This window comes from Etheostoma spectabile, chromosome 7, assembly GCF_008692095.1.
Source record: "Etheostoma spectabile isolate EspeVRDwgs_2016 chromosome 7, UIUC_Espe_1.0, whole genome shotgun sequence".
NCBI classification, from domain to species: domain Eukaryota; kingdom Metazoa; phylum Chordata; class Actinopteri; order Perciformes; family Percidae; genus Etheostoma; species Etheostoma spectabile.
In genome coordinates, this window is record NC_045739.1 from 14,918,875 (window position 1) to 14,935,873 (window position 16,999).

Consider the following 16,999-nt stretch of genomic DNA (forward strand, 5'->3'; position numbering starts at 1 on the left):
AATGACTAAGTGGGTAAAGGCAAATAATAGAACAATTACAACAGTCTGGTAAATTCAGAAAATGATATAACTTTGCTGTAATGCAGCCTTTAAAACCAGGAAAAGACAACACTTACGCCGATTAGACGGTATCTACTCTCATATCACAATAGTGATATATTATCAATATATTGCCCAGCTCTAGAACCAAGTATCCCACAAAAATCGTCACAGTGTCCATATTAACTCACAGAAAAAAATCATGTGCTGCAAACATTCACATGACATTGATTTGTTTTTAAAAGTTTTACAGACTATTTTTTTAAATAACAAAAAAAGGACCATTTGTGCGGATATGCAGAAGGCAAAGTAATACATTTTCACCTCAGACATAGGTCTGATTATAAAAACCTTAACAAGGTTCTCCTTTTCCACTGTGAACACTACAACATCCCATCAGAGGAAGACTATCACCAAACATGAGCAGAAGTCAAGGTAGAGTACCCAATAGAGGAAGTGAATCTGAAAAATACTGCTGCTTTTATAATAATAATATTATTATTAAATAATTTAAGATTACGGTCTAAATATTCTGAAACAAACACAAATCGTACTAAAGCTACAAAGACATTTTTTTTTAAATGGTTTCATTTGCAATCCACCTTTTGGGCCAATGGAAGGAGGATACGTGGTACTACATGCACGTAAAGAGTAACTTTGGGTTTCTTTAACTTGGACCCCATTTTCCTATGTTTTTCTGTAGTGACTGATGTGAATAAACAAATGAAATTGATCCAGTATTACAGACAAGGCAGATTAATTTGTAAAGCACATTTCAGCAACAGAGCAATTCAAAGTACTTTACATAAAACATTACCTAAAACAAGCTGCAATGTAATATTAATGGAAAATAACTCTACAAAATGGGCTTTTTTTTTTATATCCCAGTGACATGCTCAGATTATTGTTCCAAGTGTCTGACACCACTATGCAAAAGGTCCCTACAAAGGTCGACCTTTTTGTTTGTTTTTTGAAATGCAACAATACAAGCTTTATTAATAATTACCAGCAACAACAACAATAAACAAATCCTCAGATTTATCATTAAAAAAAAAACGTATAGTTATCCTGTTTAACCATATCTTTTTACAAACTTGTTTGTGTTTGGTGACATCTAAGCAGCAGTAGTATTCCACCAACCTTCTTTTAAAAATAAAAAGTCCCTCCAGCAGCACCACCTGCCTTTCCCCTGTAGCCACCTCGACCAACACATCGTTACCAGATGCTTTACGTCAACGTTACCAGAATATGAACCATGAGAGAAATGCAGAATCTGCGCATTTTGGTGTGACGTGTTAATACCACAAAACGTAGTTTACTTGATCACAACTTTTAACGAAAACACGACATTATATTGACTAGCTAGACGTGGTAACGTTAAATTAGCTGGGAAGTACAGTCGGTGTTAGCTAAACTCTTTCTTCTACTAACCTGCCCTCCGATGGTTATGTCGAAGAAGACAATCGGGTTGTTGGGATTTGTTGATTGCACAGACATTGTGACAGGATCGCTCTTTAAGACCAAATAAAATGCTATTATTTGCCAGACAACACGCGAATCATTTGAATGTTTAGCATATGCGCAGTTACGACCTACGGTGGCTATGGACAGACATGTTACGGCTTGCAGTTAGGGACAAAACACTGCCAACGCCAGAAAGCGCGATAGTATAGGCTTGGATAGATCCACCAGTGCAGTCTAACTTTAATAGTTCAGATGTAGAAAATCAACAAACATGAACTGTAATAAATAACGTAACTTTGTGAGTACTCGTGCTATGCTGTATAGAGCCAGTTTGTTACTGCAGAAGAAGAACTTAATTATTCCCTCTTGGAAATGTTCCATTACTCGGCCTATAGTAGAATTCAACAGTAGAATACCGACATCTGTCCATTAATCCCATTCAAAAACGTTTACTCCTATTGACAGGGCAGTCAATGGCACAATTAATTATAGTTATCTGGTTTAACAGAACATTCTATATATAGCAATTGTTAATCTTAAACCATTTAAATTATTGAAAGATTTTTTTAAAGATTTTTGGGGGCATTTTAGCCTTAATAGACAGAACAGCTGTAGACAGGAAAGGGGGGAGAGTGAGAGGGGGAGCACATGCAGCAAATGGCCTCAGGTTGGACATGAATGCTGAGCCTCTGCATCGCAGGCCTCTGCAAATGGATGCCCTTTCTACCAGGCCCTAGATCCTTTACTAATAAGTAACCAATGTTTATGGAGTTCATGTAAAAAGCTGCATTTTACTTTTGCAAATTAAGATTAAGATTTTTAAACAAGTGCCCTTAAGTCTGCAGAATGTCAGAGAATTGCACTTTCACTTGTGTTGGACAGATTTACATTGATCTCATCAACTTCAAGGTTTGGAAAGAGTTTTATTTTCACAATAAAACGTAATTATACAATTTAACATAAATCAAAGGTGGCTCCACAAAAACAAAACAAATGACAAAGTGACTAGAAAGATTTGTCAAAGCTGTACTAAAGCACCATGATGAAAAAAACAAACAATTTAGCAATAAAAAGATGTTGACAGACTCTAGTGGGTCAGCAGAAAGATAAAACTTATCAAAAACAAAAAGCCTTAAAGAAAGAAATGTCTATGTAAAGTAATATGGTTTCTTCACATTGACGCCATATTCAGTGAGGGCAGGAGTCAGGTCCTCCATTGTCAGAGTGTACTTCTTATCCTAAATATAAAGAAGAAAAAATAATACAAAACCATCAACTATCTAGAACAACATGATCAGAGCACATATACAAACATCTTTCACCATCTTCAAACAATAACCCTTCCCCCCCTTAATATATACCAAGTAAGCAATGTTTATTTTAAGCATAGATTGTAAAAAGTGTAAGGAAGATTTATTTAGGCAGTTAAAAAAAAATTACAATAACCCATACTTTGTGAGATAAAAGCATGTATTAGCCAAATATTGTTTGGAAGTATTACATATAAAAGAACATGTTACAAATGAGAGAAACACTTACCTTTGTCTTACTCCTCGAGCTTCCTGAGGCAGTGCCCTTCATTTTACAGTACTGCAGCGCATCATTGGCAATGTCTGAGATAAACTTCTGAGAAGCAAGTGAAATCAGACGAATTCTAAAGAAATGAAAAAGGAAACCATTGCTGTAGTTTTCAGATTGTCTGTCTGCTTGTTTTTCTAACCCTTTTTTTCCCCCCCTCGTGTTCTGACTAGACCAATTTGGGGATTATTAACTTCCTCTGACCACGGTTCCTGTAACTCTTTCAGCTCTTACTTCAGGGCAGGGTCTTTTCCGAATAGTGACCTAGTCAAGCCCCCACAGCGCGCCATCGGTAAAAGCCATGCTGTCTGTGTTAGCAAAACATACTTGATTTACTTGACTACGTGAATTACTACGGAAATGGACGGAATGCTGAACTCTGAAGCAAATACTAATGCGGAGGTGCTGGCGCTGCTGGCCATGTACGCCACTGAGGAGGTGCCGAGGGACCTGGAAGGAACCACAAGAAACATTAAAATCCTAGGGAAAACCTCCAGTGAGCTAACGCAAAAATAGGGGTTTGTATGTGGCGCTATAGTCAAGTGGTGATACTTTGAAGACCGTTGCCGTGCTTGCATCACTTCCTTACCCCTCCTAGCAGTTCCTATGGCCACTTGGCCATTGCAAATGCAATTGACAAAACCGGTTTGGGGGGAGAGTAGTTGGTAGAACTGTTTAGAAGTGTATAACTACGTAGAAATGGGCAATATATCGATCTTATATCAATATTGTGATATGAGACTAGATTGTCTTAGATTTTGGACATTGTAATATAGCATAAGTGGTGTCTTTTCCTGGTTTTATAGGCTGCATTACAGTAAAGTGATGTCATTTTCTGAACTTACCAGACTTTTGTAACTGAGTCTTTATATCCACATTACTGATGATTATTTATCAAAAACTTCATTGTGTAAATATTTTTTGAAAGCACCAATAGTAAGCACTACAATATCGTTGCTGTATCAACAGAGGTATTTGTATACAAATATTGTGATATTTGATTTTCTCCATATCGCCCAGCCCTATAACTAAGTTCCTGTAACTACTTGGTCGGAAAGCGGCTAATTATTACTAATAAGTAATTTAAAAAGCTAAATAGAATGATAAACAGACTGCTTTTACATTCACACAATTATCAGTATCAGGCAGACACAATCACACTGAAACTTGAAGGTAGTCTATGATATGAAATGCCATTGTTGCACTTACATTCTTGGATCAGAAGCCTCAAAGCCAGCCCGGTTGAGATAATAGCCTGTCACTGCATCAGGAATCTGAGAAAAAATTAGCAGACTTCAACTTTGGTCAAGATTCACGAAGACTGCTTTTACTGCACTACTGGCACTTATTTGTAAAGAAAAAAAAAAAAAAAATAGACATACAGTAAAAATTATTACTGTAATTATTACTGTCATTCAGTGATCATCCAAATGAACTGTTTGTACTACTGCAAATTGTTCAGCAATGCGACTTTATGGCAATATTAGATTTACAGGAATTTTGGGAAACGTCCCCAGCCTCAGTGTATTGTTTGTCACCATTTGTAATTTGTAAATGTATTAAAAAATAAATAAATAAATAAATAATTGGATAACAAAAAAAAAGATTAACAGAATTTTTGCATCAATGGGATTGAGCTCTAGGGGTGTGCAAAAAAAAAAAAAAAATCGATTCACATTTATGAATTGATTCAAGCTCTACCGATTCAAAATCAATTCATAGAATTCCAAAAATCGATTTTTATTATTATTTTTTAACTTTAAAAATTACGTCTTGTAATGGTGTTTATAATATCAAATGGGAAAAGTAACTACATGTACATACTCTGAATTGGGTTTTTTTTTTAATTGAGAATCGTGAGTTTAAAAAAAAAATCTATATGGAATCATGACATTTTCTGAATTGTGTATTATTACTGAATTGTGTATATTTTTGATGATGGTGTTAAAATCGAAAGTGGCTACACAGTCATGTGTACCGGGAGTACTGCAGGGGACTCAAAACACTGCACGGGGGTGCTCTAGTGTTAAAGATGAGAGTGGAAGTGGTGAATCCCCCCCACCCTCACCACCTTTGTTCCAAATTGAGGCGTTTATTATTATATTATTATTATTATTTTAGAACAGCTTAGACATGAAAGGGGATAGAGAGGGGGAATGACATGCAGCTAAGAACCACAGGTCAGAAACAAACCCTGCGGCCGGTATTTGACGCTGAACTGTAGTCAATCAACAAACAGCAATCTTACATAGCTACCTTACTTTTCCATGTAAGATAGGGTGGTGTGGAGGATGTCCGCTATGGTGTAATTTGGGGTCTTTCCAACACCGTGTCTCTATCTGTGAATGCAGCTTATAGTAAACCGAGTGACAAAACCTTACTTACTGTGGGAGTGTACTCTTCCAGCTGCATAAGAAAATCTGCCAGTGGCATGGTAGAGAGGGCAGGCTTTACATCTCCGTTGGTGATGCCACCAGGAACATAGACACCGTTGGAGACAGAAGAGTCTGCTGATGGTGTCACCATGGCCGCTGAGGCTGAAGCTGTAATACAAGGATTTTTTAGGTAGTAGTTTTGAATTAAAGAAACAAAAGTGTACACCTATTGTGCGCATTTCACAAATAATGAGATGTTACGGTTTGTACTTCTAGTATGTTGTTTAGCAGTATTGCCTAAAGAAATGTTGCGCAAAGTCCAAACCCTGTTTGCAGTTTAGTGTTGCAAACAAATCCAAGTCCACACATGATGATGCATGACAAACGCAGGACGTACTTGCATATTTATATATTGTAACAGGCAAAACAATCATCCATCTTCAGTAGAAATAAACTAGTTATCCTATGTTAAACTAAGTGTTGAGCACCCCAACATGCACAATAACATTAGTAAAAGTCACATAACGTTACCATTACTCGTGACCGAAGGGATGCTGCTGACGTTGGTTGTTGCATTATCATTTGCGATACAATTACTTGAAGTTGAAGACGTAGTTGATGACACTCCAGTTGTGACAGACTGATTAACGTTGTCAACGTTCATGTTAACGTTAGCTAGCTAACGCGCTAACCTTGGATAGCTAGCACCGAAAAAATGTTCAAATATGCTCAAAAGCACGAACCCGTGAAAAATAGCTCTAAGACTAGCTCTCTACAAAACACTGTGTTATGAAGTACAGCTATTTTGGTAACTTTAAGGCTATTTAAATCACAGAATCAGGCCCTAGCTAGCATCAAAAAGCTAACGTCTGGCTGCACTGCAGAGACTGCATGATATATAATCGCGTCATGTGACCCATGTTGTACGCATGGCTCGGATCTGACGAAGGTAGCCGAAGATTCCCGAAGACTCTCTAAAAACACGTACATCGTTTGGAGAGCATTCTACAGAGGGTACATCCAGTATATACTTACAGGTCCCAGAGTCAATAGAACATTTTCCCTGCGCTGACTGCTGAAGACGCGGAGGACTTGATTGGGCAAGTCTTGAAGTTTGCCCCAAACTGACGGTAAATGGAAATTCTTTTGCGTGATGTTCAAATGTTCAATGTGAAAACTATCAATATTTTTAAACACAAAAAACAGGGTTGTTAGGCAATTTGTCTTGCTTTTGTCAACGTGTTCATTCTTAGTATGACATATCAAAGTTTTCTTTTTAGGCCAGCTGAGATGGACTGAGCCGTCAAACCATGGACCTCTGTTATTATTTTTTTATTATTATTATTTTTTAAACTTTTTTATTAAAGCGATTTATTTTTGCAACTTTGGCCATTCATCTACATATTACAAAATACTTCATCATATCACTATGCATCTTGCACTACATTTGCACTTTGCACTCTACATCCTTTTATCTTTTTTTGTGTTTTGTTTATTGTTGTTTGAATATTAAAGTTTAAAATCCCATCAAGTTTGCCCTGTCATTCATTCCTGCTAATATAATTAATTCCTGCTAATGCACACTTTATGTATGTGTGTGCATATATGTACATATATTTATATATATATATATATGTACATATGTATATGTATATATGTAAATGTATATACTAATGACATGGGTGTTAAAGTTTTTTAAAGGTTAAGGGAATGTAAAAAAGAACATTAAGGGAACGTTCGCTAAAGGTAGCAACCAACAACAAACGTTCCCAGAACATTCTGTGACCCAAAAATTGTCAGCTGGGAACATTGTCTGTTAAAGATAAAGCATATTCTAAATTTATCTAGTGGCCCATTTCACCCAAAAGTTAAAAAAAAAAAAAAAAAAAAAAACTAATAAGATAATTAACTAGAAAATGCCTTACCTGCAGAAAATGAGTGGGTATGCTGAATAGCTGAATTGCTAAAGCTAACCTGGTTGAATAGCTTAAATCAGTAAGAAGAAGTTAAAGTAGTCAGCATAATTGAAAAAGTAGGAATGGTTTTAACTAAGTTGAATAACACCACTACACCTTAAGGAGATAGAGCTAGATTTTAAAAGTTGAATCCCTAGTCCATATCCACTGGGCTATCACTAGGGGTTAACTGTCTTCGTGGGAAATACATTGGTTAAGGTATTGCTGTGGGAATCGAACTGGTGTCTCCCACAGGAAAGGTATGTGTCATAACCACTGCGCCGCCACCACCAAAATATCTGTTTAGTAAGCTATACATTGAAATATATAATGAGACAAAGATGGAGACAGACAGACATACAGAGTATTGCAGTGTCTGTGAAATGGTTGTTATGGCTACATATGATCATTGGCCGTAAACACAACCAGGAAGCCTTTCATCTGTGATGTCATCTCTTTGATCTGCCCCCCTAGTCCTTTTTATTTAATTACATTTTTTTTATTTTTTATATTAAATCTTTTTCCATGTCTTCAATAAAATCTGAACATTATATTCTTGTGTGTATGTTATTGAATGTACATCCTCTACAAGACACTGAATGCTTATGTAAGTTCTTCAATGTTCAATAAAAATAAAAAGAAACTTCCTTTGTCATTTTACTTTTTTTTGCATTAGACTTTGATTTAATCATGTCAACAGCATCCATTTAGTAAACATTATAGCTCACAGGTAATAGAGATTTGTAGGGTTACAAAAACCCATTGACGCGTTATCTGCTAACATGTCATTGTGATAAGTGAACCTACATTTGTCTAACACCTCTGTTATTATTAAACACGAGACACTATAGGCCTACATAAGAAAAAGAACAACAGTGAATGTGTAGCTAATGTTGCCTTCGGGTGCTGTCGGAAATGTGTGACAGCATTGGCGCAACGTCCATTTTATTTCTTTTACGCTCATGGTTTTGTATGGTGATTCATTGGGTTGGCCTACCTTGTTAACTGAATTACAAAAGACACTCTTTGAACGGAGCATTTTTGGATAGCGAAGATCAGATCGTTTCAGAGTCCGGCTGGCTAATATATATATATATATATTATGTCTATGATCGCACCACCACGTGTTAATTTATATAAGGCTTTTGACTGACGACTATAGGCCTACCGTAGGCCTATATCATATGATAGGACTGCTGTGACAAATGTGACATCGACGCAACCACTGTAGGCTACCGTGACTGGACGCAACCCAAACTCCCAACGCAGTCTATAGATTGCTATGAAGGGGAAGAGTATTTAAACAACAATTCCTGCTGCGCAGTACTTCCAGTTACCCTGTATGGAGGACTGGTCATCCCCAGGTGTGTGAGTTCTATATTAGGAAACATTATTTCCGTAACAAGTTTTTAATTTTCAAACAAGGAAACAACAGTTTACGAGGGACAGTGAAGGGCCTCGTGCACATTGTACATGTAGGGGCGTTACCTTCAACTGTCTATGGGCGTTACGCCACTTTGTGAGTGCTTTACGGTTGGCTTTTTGTTCGAAGAAGTGAACCACCCTGCTGCTGCTGAGTTAACCAAGAGATCACTGGACTCCGATGTAGAAGTCTCATGACAACATTAGACCAACGCGGAAGACGGACAGAAGGTTTTGACGGGGACTATTTTACATTAGTCATTGTAGGGGACAAAACAGGTAGCCTACTGAGCCAAACAGCCATGCCATAAACTGATATTCCTAATATTTATTACCACAATGTTTTTATATGAGCTACCTGTAACTATCTACTTTCATATAATGTTAGTTAGCGCATTTTGAAGGATACAGAAGTGTAAGTGGTTAATGTAGTCCACCTTCAAATGATGGCTAATTAACTAAATGTAGTGAATAATAACCCAGATCACATAGTATGATGTGTCCCTGACAGGCACTGTAGACTGTAACCTCAGACTGATAACTGGTGTTTATTACCTTGGGCATTGTGCAGGTGCGTCTACAATCTTTGATTTGTGCTCAAGTTTACAGGGTGCCAAAATGACTTCCCCTGTCCGTGTCATCGTGGTGGGAGCTGGCAGTCGAGGGGAGATCTACTCCCAGTATGCATCTATCCACCCTGATCGAGTTAAGGTCAGGATGAGAGGTTAAGTAGTTGTGGATTGTGTTCCTTATTGTGTTCTTATTTGACTGAATTGATAAAAACATATCCTGGCACCTTAAAATCTCTGTGAACCAAATTATGAGATCATTGACAAGAAAGAAACATGTAAAGTACAATAGAGGTTTATGTCACGGTACAAGTAGATCCTCAAAGCCATGTTTTCTGTTACAATATAGGTTCATTTTGATCATAATGATTTCAAAATGTATGCACCACTTTTACCCTTGTTTTTCCCTGCTGTATTTCTGAATACCTTTTTTTTTCCCCCCCCACCACCGCCCACTGGTATTAAGTTGTAATGTTTAACAGAGCATTGTGTATGTCCAGTTCATTAACTCAACCCTTTCAGGTTATTGGAGTAGCTGATCCAAGGAAATTTGCTCGCACTAAACTTCAACAACAACACAAAATTGTAGATGAAAACATATTTGAAGGTAAGCACTTCAACAACAACACAAAATAGCAGATGAAAACACATGAAACATAAAGAACAAAAATGCAGTGAATCTGTCTTGTACTAAATTATTGAATGCTCTTTTTTTTCAGACTGGCAGGGTATAGTTGAAAGAGAGAGGTTTGCAGATGCAGTGCTAATTTGTACTCCAGACCGCCTTCATAAGGTAAACATACATATTCTGTATATATGTGTAACTCTTTAAAAAATATTTTTAAACCAGTTTGTGTTCCCTAGGAACCTGCGGTGGCCTTTGCAAAGAAGGGTTACCACATTCTGCTGGAAAAACCAATGGCAGTGAGTGTTTAGTTAATAAACATGAACCACCTTAACATAAAGCATAACTTTAATAATCTTCATTTGTGTGTTAATAATCCTACCAATTAATTCTTTTACAGTTATTTGTTTGTTAGTTTGTTATTCTGTACTTTGATTAAAAAAAATCCTTTCATTTCAGATTACAGTACAGTATATGGCTTTCAAGGACATTGCAAACTTTATAAAAGAAACAGTTTTGTCAGTATTTGAAATATGAAAACATTTTCTCTTTCTTTTCCTTTTCTATGATTGCATTTGTGTGACACTCATGCCCGCCTTGCACACCAATGTGTTCACATGACTCTAGACAACTGCTGAAGACTGCAAAGCGATTGTGGAGGCTTGCACTCAGGGTGGCGCGATGCTATCAGTGGGTCATGTTCTTCGGTATGATCCTGTCATCCACAAAATAAAGGTGAACATTTCTTCACCAGGCACGGGTCACAGTTTTGACACTATAGATGTAAAATGTGGTACCTTTTAATAAAGGGTTCTAATAAGATATAGTGAAGTAGGGTGCAGCATATTTTTGGTTGTTTGATTTACAGAACAGAAACTATTTCTCACACAAATTGCAAGTGGTGAAGAAAATCACAAAGTCCAACTTGTTTTTCCTTCTAGGAGCTGATAGATGCCGGAGTCATAGGTGATGTGATACACATTCAGCACCTTGAGCCGGTACGAATTTGAATAGAATAGTAATAAAACAAACATCCTCAGGGCTCATCATTAAACCCATTCTTTAAACAGTAAAATAATTTATGTTTTTTCTTTCTTTTTTTAATCAAGGCATACCTGTTACAGATTAGACTTGTCAAACCTCTTGTTCCAGGTTGGGTTTTACCACTTTGCTCACTCATTTGTTCGGGGGAACTGGAGGAATGAAGCTGAGAGCTCTTTTGCTCTTTTGGCTAAATCGTGCCATGACATTGACCTAATACATCACTGGGCTGGAGCACGCAGGTAAAGCATCAGGCAACCAGCAATGATCAACTCCAAGCTTGTCTGATGTTCCGAAGTAAGATGCATTTAACACTTTTGTTAGACCACAGTCTCTGTGTTTTCAGGTGCACAAGGTTGTTTTCTGTGAGGCTGTTCTGTTTCCTAAGGATAATAATTAACTTTCCTGTTTTTACTTAACAGGTGTGTGAAAGTGTCATCATTTGGATCTGTCAGCCACTTCAGAAAAGAAAACAAGGTCTGCAGTCTCTTCACAGCCTAATCACTATCATAAAGAAAACTAGAAGGGCACTCGCAATGTTAACGAAAGTCAAAAAATAATTTGTGTATCCACCCCGTAATTTGGATCAATTCAAAATTGAGTTTTCCCTTGGCCAACGCAACACCCTTCCACCACGTTTCATGAATTTTTGACAAACAAACAGGCCGAAAATATAACCACCTTGGCGGAGGTAACCAGTAGCCACTGCAGAAATAAACTATTTTTGTGATTATTTTTGTGACCGCAGATAATATCACACTTAAATCCTTTTCAACTTTGCAAAGTGGTGTGTCTGTGTCATTAAGTTGTATTATATCCCTGACAGTTCTCAGCATTATTGGAAACAGAATGTCTATACTAAGCATATAAAACGTTTTTCTCATTATTTGTCAGCCAACAGGTGCTGGAAATCGCTGCCTGGATTGTTCAGTAGAAAGAGACTGTCCATACTCGGCATGCAAAATCTACCTGGATAGAGTGAAACGGGTTAAGATTTCAACCAATTATCTATTATACTTTACCATCTGTAAACATGACACTTGCTGTAGATGATTTTATATTCATTATATTTTATTATTACTGTATGTGTGTGTGTGTGTGTATGTTTATGTATGTACTGTGTGTGCGCTAGGGTCACACTGGCTGGCCTGTATCAGTCATATGTCCAAGCTCGTTCCCAGACATCGAGTCAGTAACTGAGGCCCTGAGGACTGGACCATATGGCCGCTGTGTCTACGAATGTGACAATGATGTCTGCAGTAACCAGGTCAGAAAACACTGTAACACACCTTAAGGCATGGCTCCACATCTCCATGGCTCAACATACTGTGCTATTCCTGTGTAACCCATTAGGCTTCATTGCTGCTTAGATAAAACTTCATCATTTCAGCATATATTTTTAGACTGCTGCTAATTCCCTAATGTATCGTCCTGTTTATCTGTTCTGTTTGCCCAGGTTGTTAACATGGAGTTTGAAGGGGGTCTGACGGCAGCCTTTTCCATGGTGGCGTTTACTGAGGAGATGTGCAAGCGGAAAACAACCATCTATGGCAGCAAGGTGAGAGTGGAAGGAATGTGCATTGTAAAAAAGAAAAAGGAAAGAAATGCTAAAACTGAAGATACAAGAAGTGCTACCAAGAAAGGAAGCCAGCAGGAAAAATATACAGCCACTGGCATATACAGCTACTGGCTCACAAAAAAATCAAAGTAATTCTACCTTTAAAAAAAGTATTTATACATTGTAGAGTTGTAGACAGAAAAGGGTGAAAAATCAAATAGTAGTGTCCCTACTGTATCATGGTTTGTCTAGCTCTAACTGCTTCTGAGATGGATGCTTCAGTTAAATACAACCTATATAATGAACTGTGTCTTTACAGGGGGAGCTGTCATGTGACAGCCATGAGGTACACGTGTTTGACTTTCTGACCCAAAGATCCACAAAACACACAGCACGCAATGACGCCCCAAGGCAGTTTGGCATAAGTGGACATGGTGGAGCAGACTACCACCTTATGGATGCCTTTATTTCTGCTGTGGCAGTAAGTGCTTATAAATACTTTTATTGTATATTGTCAATGCATAGTTTCCTGTTTTATTTTCCCTATGGCCAACTCCAGAATAAACTAAATTGGTTGTTGAACAGCGTTAATTTATTTGAATCTTTGCCTTAGACCAGGGGTCTTCAACAGGGGGTCCGCAACCCCTAGGGGGTCCGCGGAGGTACTGCATGGGGGTTGCGAAAGTTTTGGTTGATTAGACTATTTTTTATATCCCCCCCCCCCTGCAATATTTTCCACTAATTGAAATGTCTTTAAATACACATTAACATGAATTCAACACACTGTAGTAAACAGATAAATGGAGGCAGAAGATGTCTTTCAGTCATCAATGCACACATGGCACTATAGGACCAGTTTGATATAACACAATTTTATACAATATATATATAATTAGGGGGTCCCCGCTCCATCTCGCCATCAGTTTGGGGGTCCTTGGCCTGGAAAACGTTGAAGACCCCTGCCTTAGACTGAATGTTGACCTGTACTTGCAGCTGTTTACCCAGATTAAGAATATTCACTGTATTTACATGTTTGTACTTATGTACAAGGCACTTGGAAACACTGACTATGATGGTTAATTAGCTGTGTGTGTGTGTGTGTGTGTGTAGACAAACAATCCATCCCTGATCCGTGCGGGTCCTAAGGAGACGCTGCTGAGCCATTTGCTGGTGTTTGAAGCTGAGCGCTCACGACTGGAGAGCAGGGTGATATACTGTGGTGACACTGGCCAGAGCTAGACGACTGAAAAACACATTGACATTAAACTGATCTCACCCTAAACATCAAACACTATAATAAAATGGATGATGAGACTCTTCTTGCTTCTACTATCACCTGAATGGAGGGCAAAATTGTGTAATGAGGATGATTATTTAGTGTGGATTGCTTGTGTGTGTGTGATGAGCGATTCAGTCTGTTAAGTTAAAGTTAAAATTAGAAGTACTATGATGCCAAGAACTTGATTATTGTTAGTAAGCAAAATTTATATTGTTATAATTTCTAGTAAAAATGTGAAAATCTGTGTAATTTAAATTGTCTTTGAATCATTGTTTGGGCTTAATGTCATTCCCACCTGTGTCAGTGTGCAGAATACATTTCAAGATATTCATGAATGCCGACCAGTTTGTTGAGAGTTTATCTGTCACCCTGAGCAGCTTCTTGAAATGCTCAGGGGTTAAATATAAAAAACAACAACTGAGTTATAGAGAGAATACATTAAATAACTGAAATATATTAATTGATATACCATTGAATTAAGTAAGTAACACTGGCTGTGCACATTAATGAATAATATGCATAAATATACCATTAGCTCTCACATTAAATCAAGCAGGTTATTCCCTGTTGAATACCTGACACATTGAACCTTCACATGCCCGTCTAAACATTCATAAAGCCTAATAAAGCTTTTAGAAATCTAAAAGCTCAGTACAGACTTGTTTCCAGTGGCTTAGTGTGCAGTAGCTTATGGCAGCTCCAAGGAGCAGCATTTCCTGGAAACATCAGGTCAATCTGTCTTCTTTTTCCTCTGAATCTGAGGGATACATAATGAAAAAAACAAACTTTTCTGTAATGTCTGCCAAGGCATATAGTAAATCTCATGAAATAAGCTGCAGAGGTTCCCATACTGGGAGGCGCAGGAGTTATAACGGTTATATTTATATAAATTTAAATAAATAATGCATGGTTCGGCTGCACTGCTAGAAAATCATCAGCAAGTTTGTGAAAGGACTGCTAGGTCAGACTGATCTCATGAAATGGCGTATGTATGACACGCCAATTCATATGGCATTATTGGCGTATTATCAAGAGGCATACTTGCTTTTTAGCGTGTTTACCAGCGCCCTTTGGCCTCAATTAAACCAACCGTCGGTTTCTTTTTTTTTGCTAAAGCCAACCCTGTTCTTCTTTAACCTTAACCCAACCCGCGTGTCACGTTTTGTAAACTTAACCGTCGCTTTCTTCTTGCAATAACGTGGCACGTGGTGTGTATGTTTACGCTGTATACAACGTAGACATACACACGGATAGCTCAAAATGTGTATGGATAACACGGCACTTGGCTTAAGAAAGTCAGCGTGCATGTTTACGCAAAGTCCTGATGTCATGTTGCCCGGGTAAATGTAAGACAGACGATGAAGCTACACCAATGCCACAACTACCAAAACAAAGGCAAGAAAACTGTAGATATTTTTAAATAAATTTGAAGAAATTGAAAATCTTTTCAGTTATACTCACCTTCATATTGACCAGTTTCAGGAGATCATGTCTACTCACTGGCTCCTTTGCAACCAGCAGCAGTGACTCCACCATGTCCGGGTCATCACTGAGGAATCACAGAGATTGCATCTTCATATGTGCAGTTTTTTTTCAAGTGTACAAGGTTGATTAATGAGTAGGGTATTGCTAAAAGTCTGTTTATGATTTTTTATACTATATCATTGATCTTTGAACATCATGTCTGATACCTGCACACTTGTCAAGATTTAAAAAAACACCTACGCAAGTGCAGGGATCGCAGAAGCAGTGGTGAAGTTTACAGCTGGGGGGGTCATTCCCAGGAGCTGCCCAGCAATGGCACTGAGGCTTTCAATGTCCTGGAGGTGAGAAAGTTTAATAATATGCTATAGCAGCAACTGGCATTTTAAAAAGTTTCTAGGCTCCCATGTTCCATTTTAAATTTTTTTCTCACAAATGTGAGGTTGCAAAAAGACCCCGATGGTTTTGGGAATTTTAGAAAACTGCACCAGAGAGCATGGTAGTGTGAGGTTGTAGCTGGCTGACGGCTCTCAATGCACAGAGACCAGAAGCTTTATCTAGTTTGTACTGGTTGATGTGTATCTCAACTCTCTATACTGACAAGCCGTTTCATATCTACATACCCACTGGTCAAGGTTCTCTTGGAAGTGAAGAAAGGACTGCAGCGTGAGAAGCTCATTGACTCTGTTCTCCGCCCTTCTCAGGTACTCTACGATGTTTTCATCCTGGACTCCAACAGCGGAGCCCAGCTGGTCGCAATTCACAGCACTGTCATTGCTGATCTGGCACAATGATTTAACACCTAGTAAAAGTAGTTGCGAGATATTCAAGAGTTACAATATTTTTACAAGACTGATGATATTACATTTATCTTCCACTAGTAGATGGAACTTTCAATGTCTACCACATTACTTTACTTGTCTATACTTAATTATTTTTAAACATGGACAAATCAAATTGAAAGGCAGGTGAAATCTGGCGGTTTATACTGCTCACCAGCAAACATACTTATCTGCTAGAACATAATTTCCCTAAGTTTGATGTAAAGCAACAAATATTCCAGCAGCATTTTTAATTGTGCAGTCTGCATGCTGCTGCTTTTAGGTGTTCTATAATAGAATAAGATAATATACATTTTAAGTAAGTATTGCATTGGGACTGCAAATTAACATAGTATATATACTATTTATATATGACAATGTGTGTTTTATAGTGAGAAAATACAGATAAAAAATGCTAAACTATGATACAGTTTGCCATGTTTTTGTTGCTCCCATTCAAAAAGATAATATTAAACAGGGGTGCCTTATGCTGTACCTTCTTTGAGCTGATCGAGGAGCTTTTCAAAAAACTCAACATGCTGTTGATAAACTGCCAGCTGTTGCTCGATTGCCTCTTGCTTGATGGAAATTTTCATCTGAAGACCCTGATGCTGCTCCTGCTGCCGCTGCTCCTCAGCTGTAAAGATCTCTCTCTCACTGCAAAGCTTTCAATTCGAGACACAATGGAAGCCCAACATTACATTTTCCTTCCTCCTATCTCTTCCACTTTCCTCTCTCTCTCACACATGCGTTCGCGCACGCACACGCACACACACACACACACACACACA

The 16,999-nt window shown here is 37.9% G+C and overlaps 4 protein-coding genes across 5 annotated transcripts in view; 1 reads left to right on the forward strand and 3 right to left on the reverse strand.

The window, feature by feature from the left end:
- The window catches only part of ppih (peptidylprolyl isomerase H (cyclophilin H)), a 14,605-nt gene extending 12,924 nt beyond the window's left edge, over positions 1-1,681 (reverse strand). Inside the window, exon 1 of the mRNA XM_032521740.1 lies at positions 1,471-1,681. Within this exon, the coding sequence (XP_032377631.1) occupies positions 1,471-1,536 (66 nt within the window). The 5' untranslated portion in view covers positions 1,537-1,681. The remainder of the gene's footprint in view (positions 1-1,470) is intronic.
- Positions 1,682-2,406: 725 nt separating this feature from the next.
- On the reverse strand, positions 2,407-6,355 carry taf10 (TAF10 RNA polymerase II, TATA box binding protein (TBP)-associated factor). Its single transcript, XM_032521739.1, has 5 exons — positions 5,988-6,355; positions 5,467-5,624; positions 4,291-4,355; positions 3,043-3,157; positions 2,407-2,741 (listed from the first exon to the last, which is right to left on the reverse strand). The coding sequence occupies exons 1-5, from the start codon at positions 6,118-6,120 to the stop codon at positions 2,652-2,654; spliced, it is 561 nt and encodes a 186-aa protein (XP_032377630.1). The 5' UTR covers positions 6,121-6,355; the 3' UTR covers positions 2,407-2,651.
- Positions 6,356-8,812: 2,457 nt separating this feature from the next.
- Positions 8,813-14,316, forward strand: zgc:154075 (putative oxidoreductase YteT). Its single transcript, XM_032521730.1, has 14 exons — positions 8,813-9,112; positions 9,436-9,544; positions 9,925-10,009; positions 10,122-10,195; positions 10,267-10,326; positions 10,655-10,762; positions 10,969-11,025; positions 11,180-11,310; positions 11,491-11,545; positions 11,963-12,055; positions 12,201-12,335; positions 12,525-12,626; positions 12,946-13,107; positions 13,737-14,316. The coding sequence occupies exons 2-14, from the start codon at positions 9,452-9,454 to the stop codon at positions 13,863-13,865; spliced, it is 1,284 nt and encodes a 427-aa protein (XP_032377621.1). The 5' UTR covers positions 8,813-9,112; positions 9,436-9,451; the 3' UTR covers positions 13,866-14,316.
- A 145-nt stretch (positions 14,317-14,461) lies between these two features.
- The window catches only part of LOC116693054 (coiled-coil domain-containing protein 114), an 8,089-nt gene continuing 5,551 nt past the window's right edge, over positions 14,462-16,999 (reverse strand). For both annotated transcript variants that reach the window (XM_032521729.1, XM_032521728.1), the window contains exons 11-15: positions 16,705-16,873; positions 16,011-16,189; positions 15,631-15,725; positions 15,367-15,454; positions 14,462-14,662 (exon numbers count right to left, since the gene is read on the reverse strand). In XM_032521729.1, the coding sequence (XP_032377620.1) occupies positions 14,636-14,662; positions 15,367-15,454; positions 15,631-15,725; positions 16,011-16,189; positions 16,705-16,873 (558 nt within the window). In that variant the 3' untranslated portion in view covers positions 14,462-14,635. The remainder of the gene's footprint in view (positions 14,663-15,366; positions 15,455-15,630; positions 15,726-16,010; positions 16,190-16,704; positions 16,874-16,999) is intronic.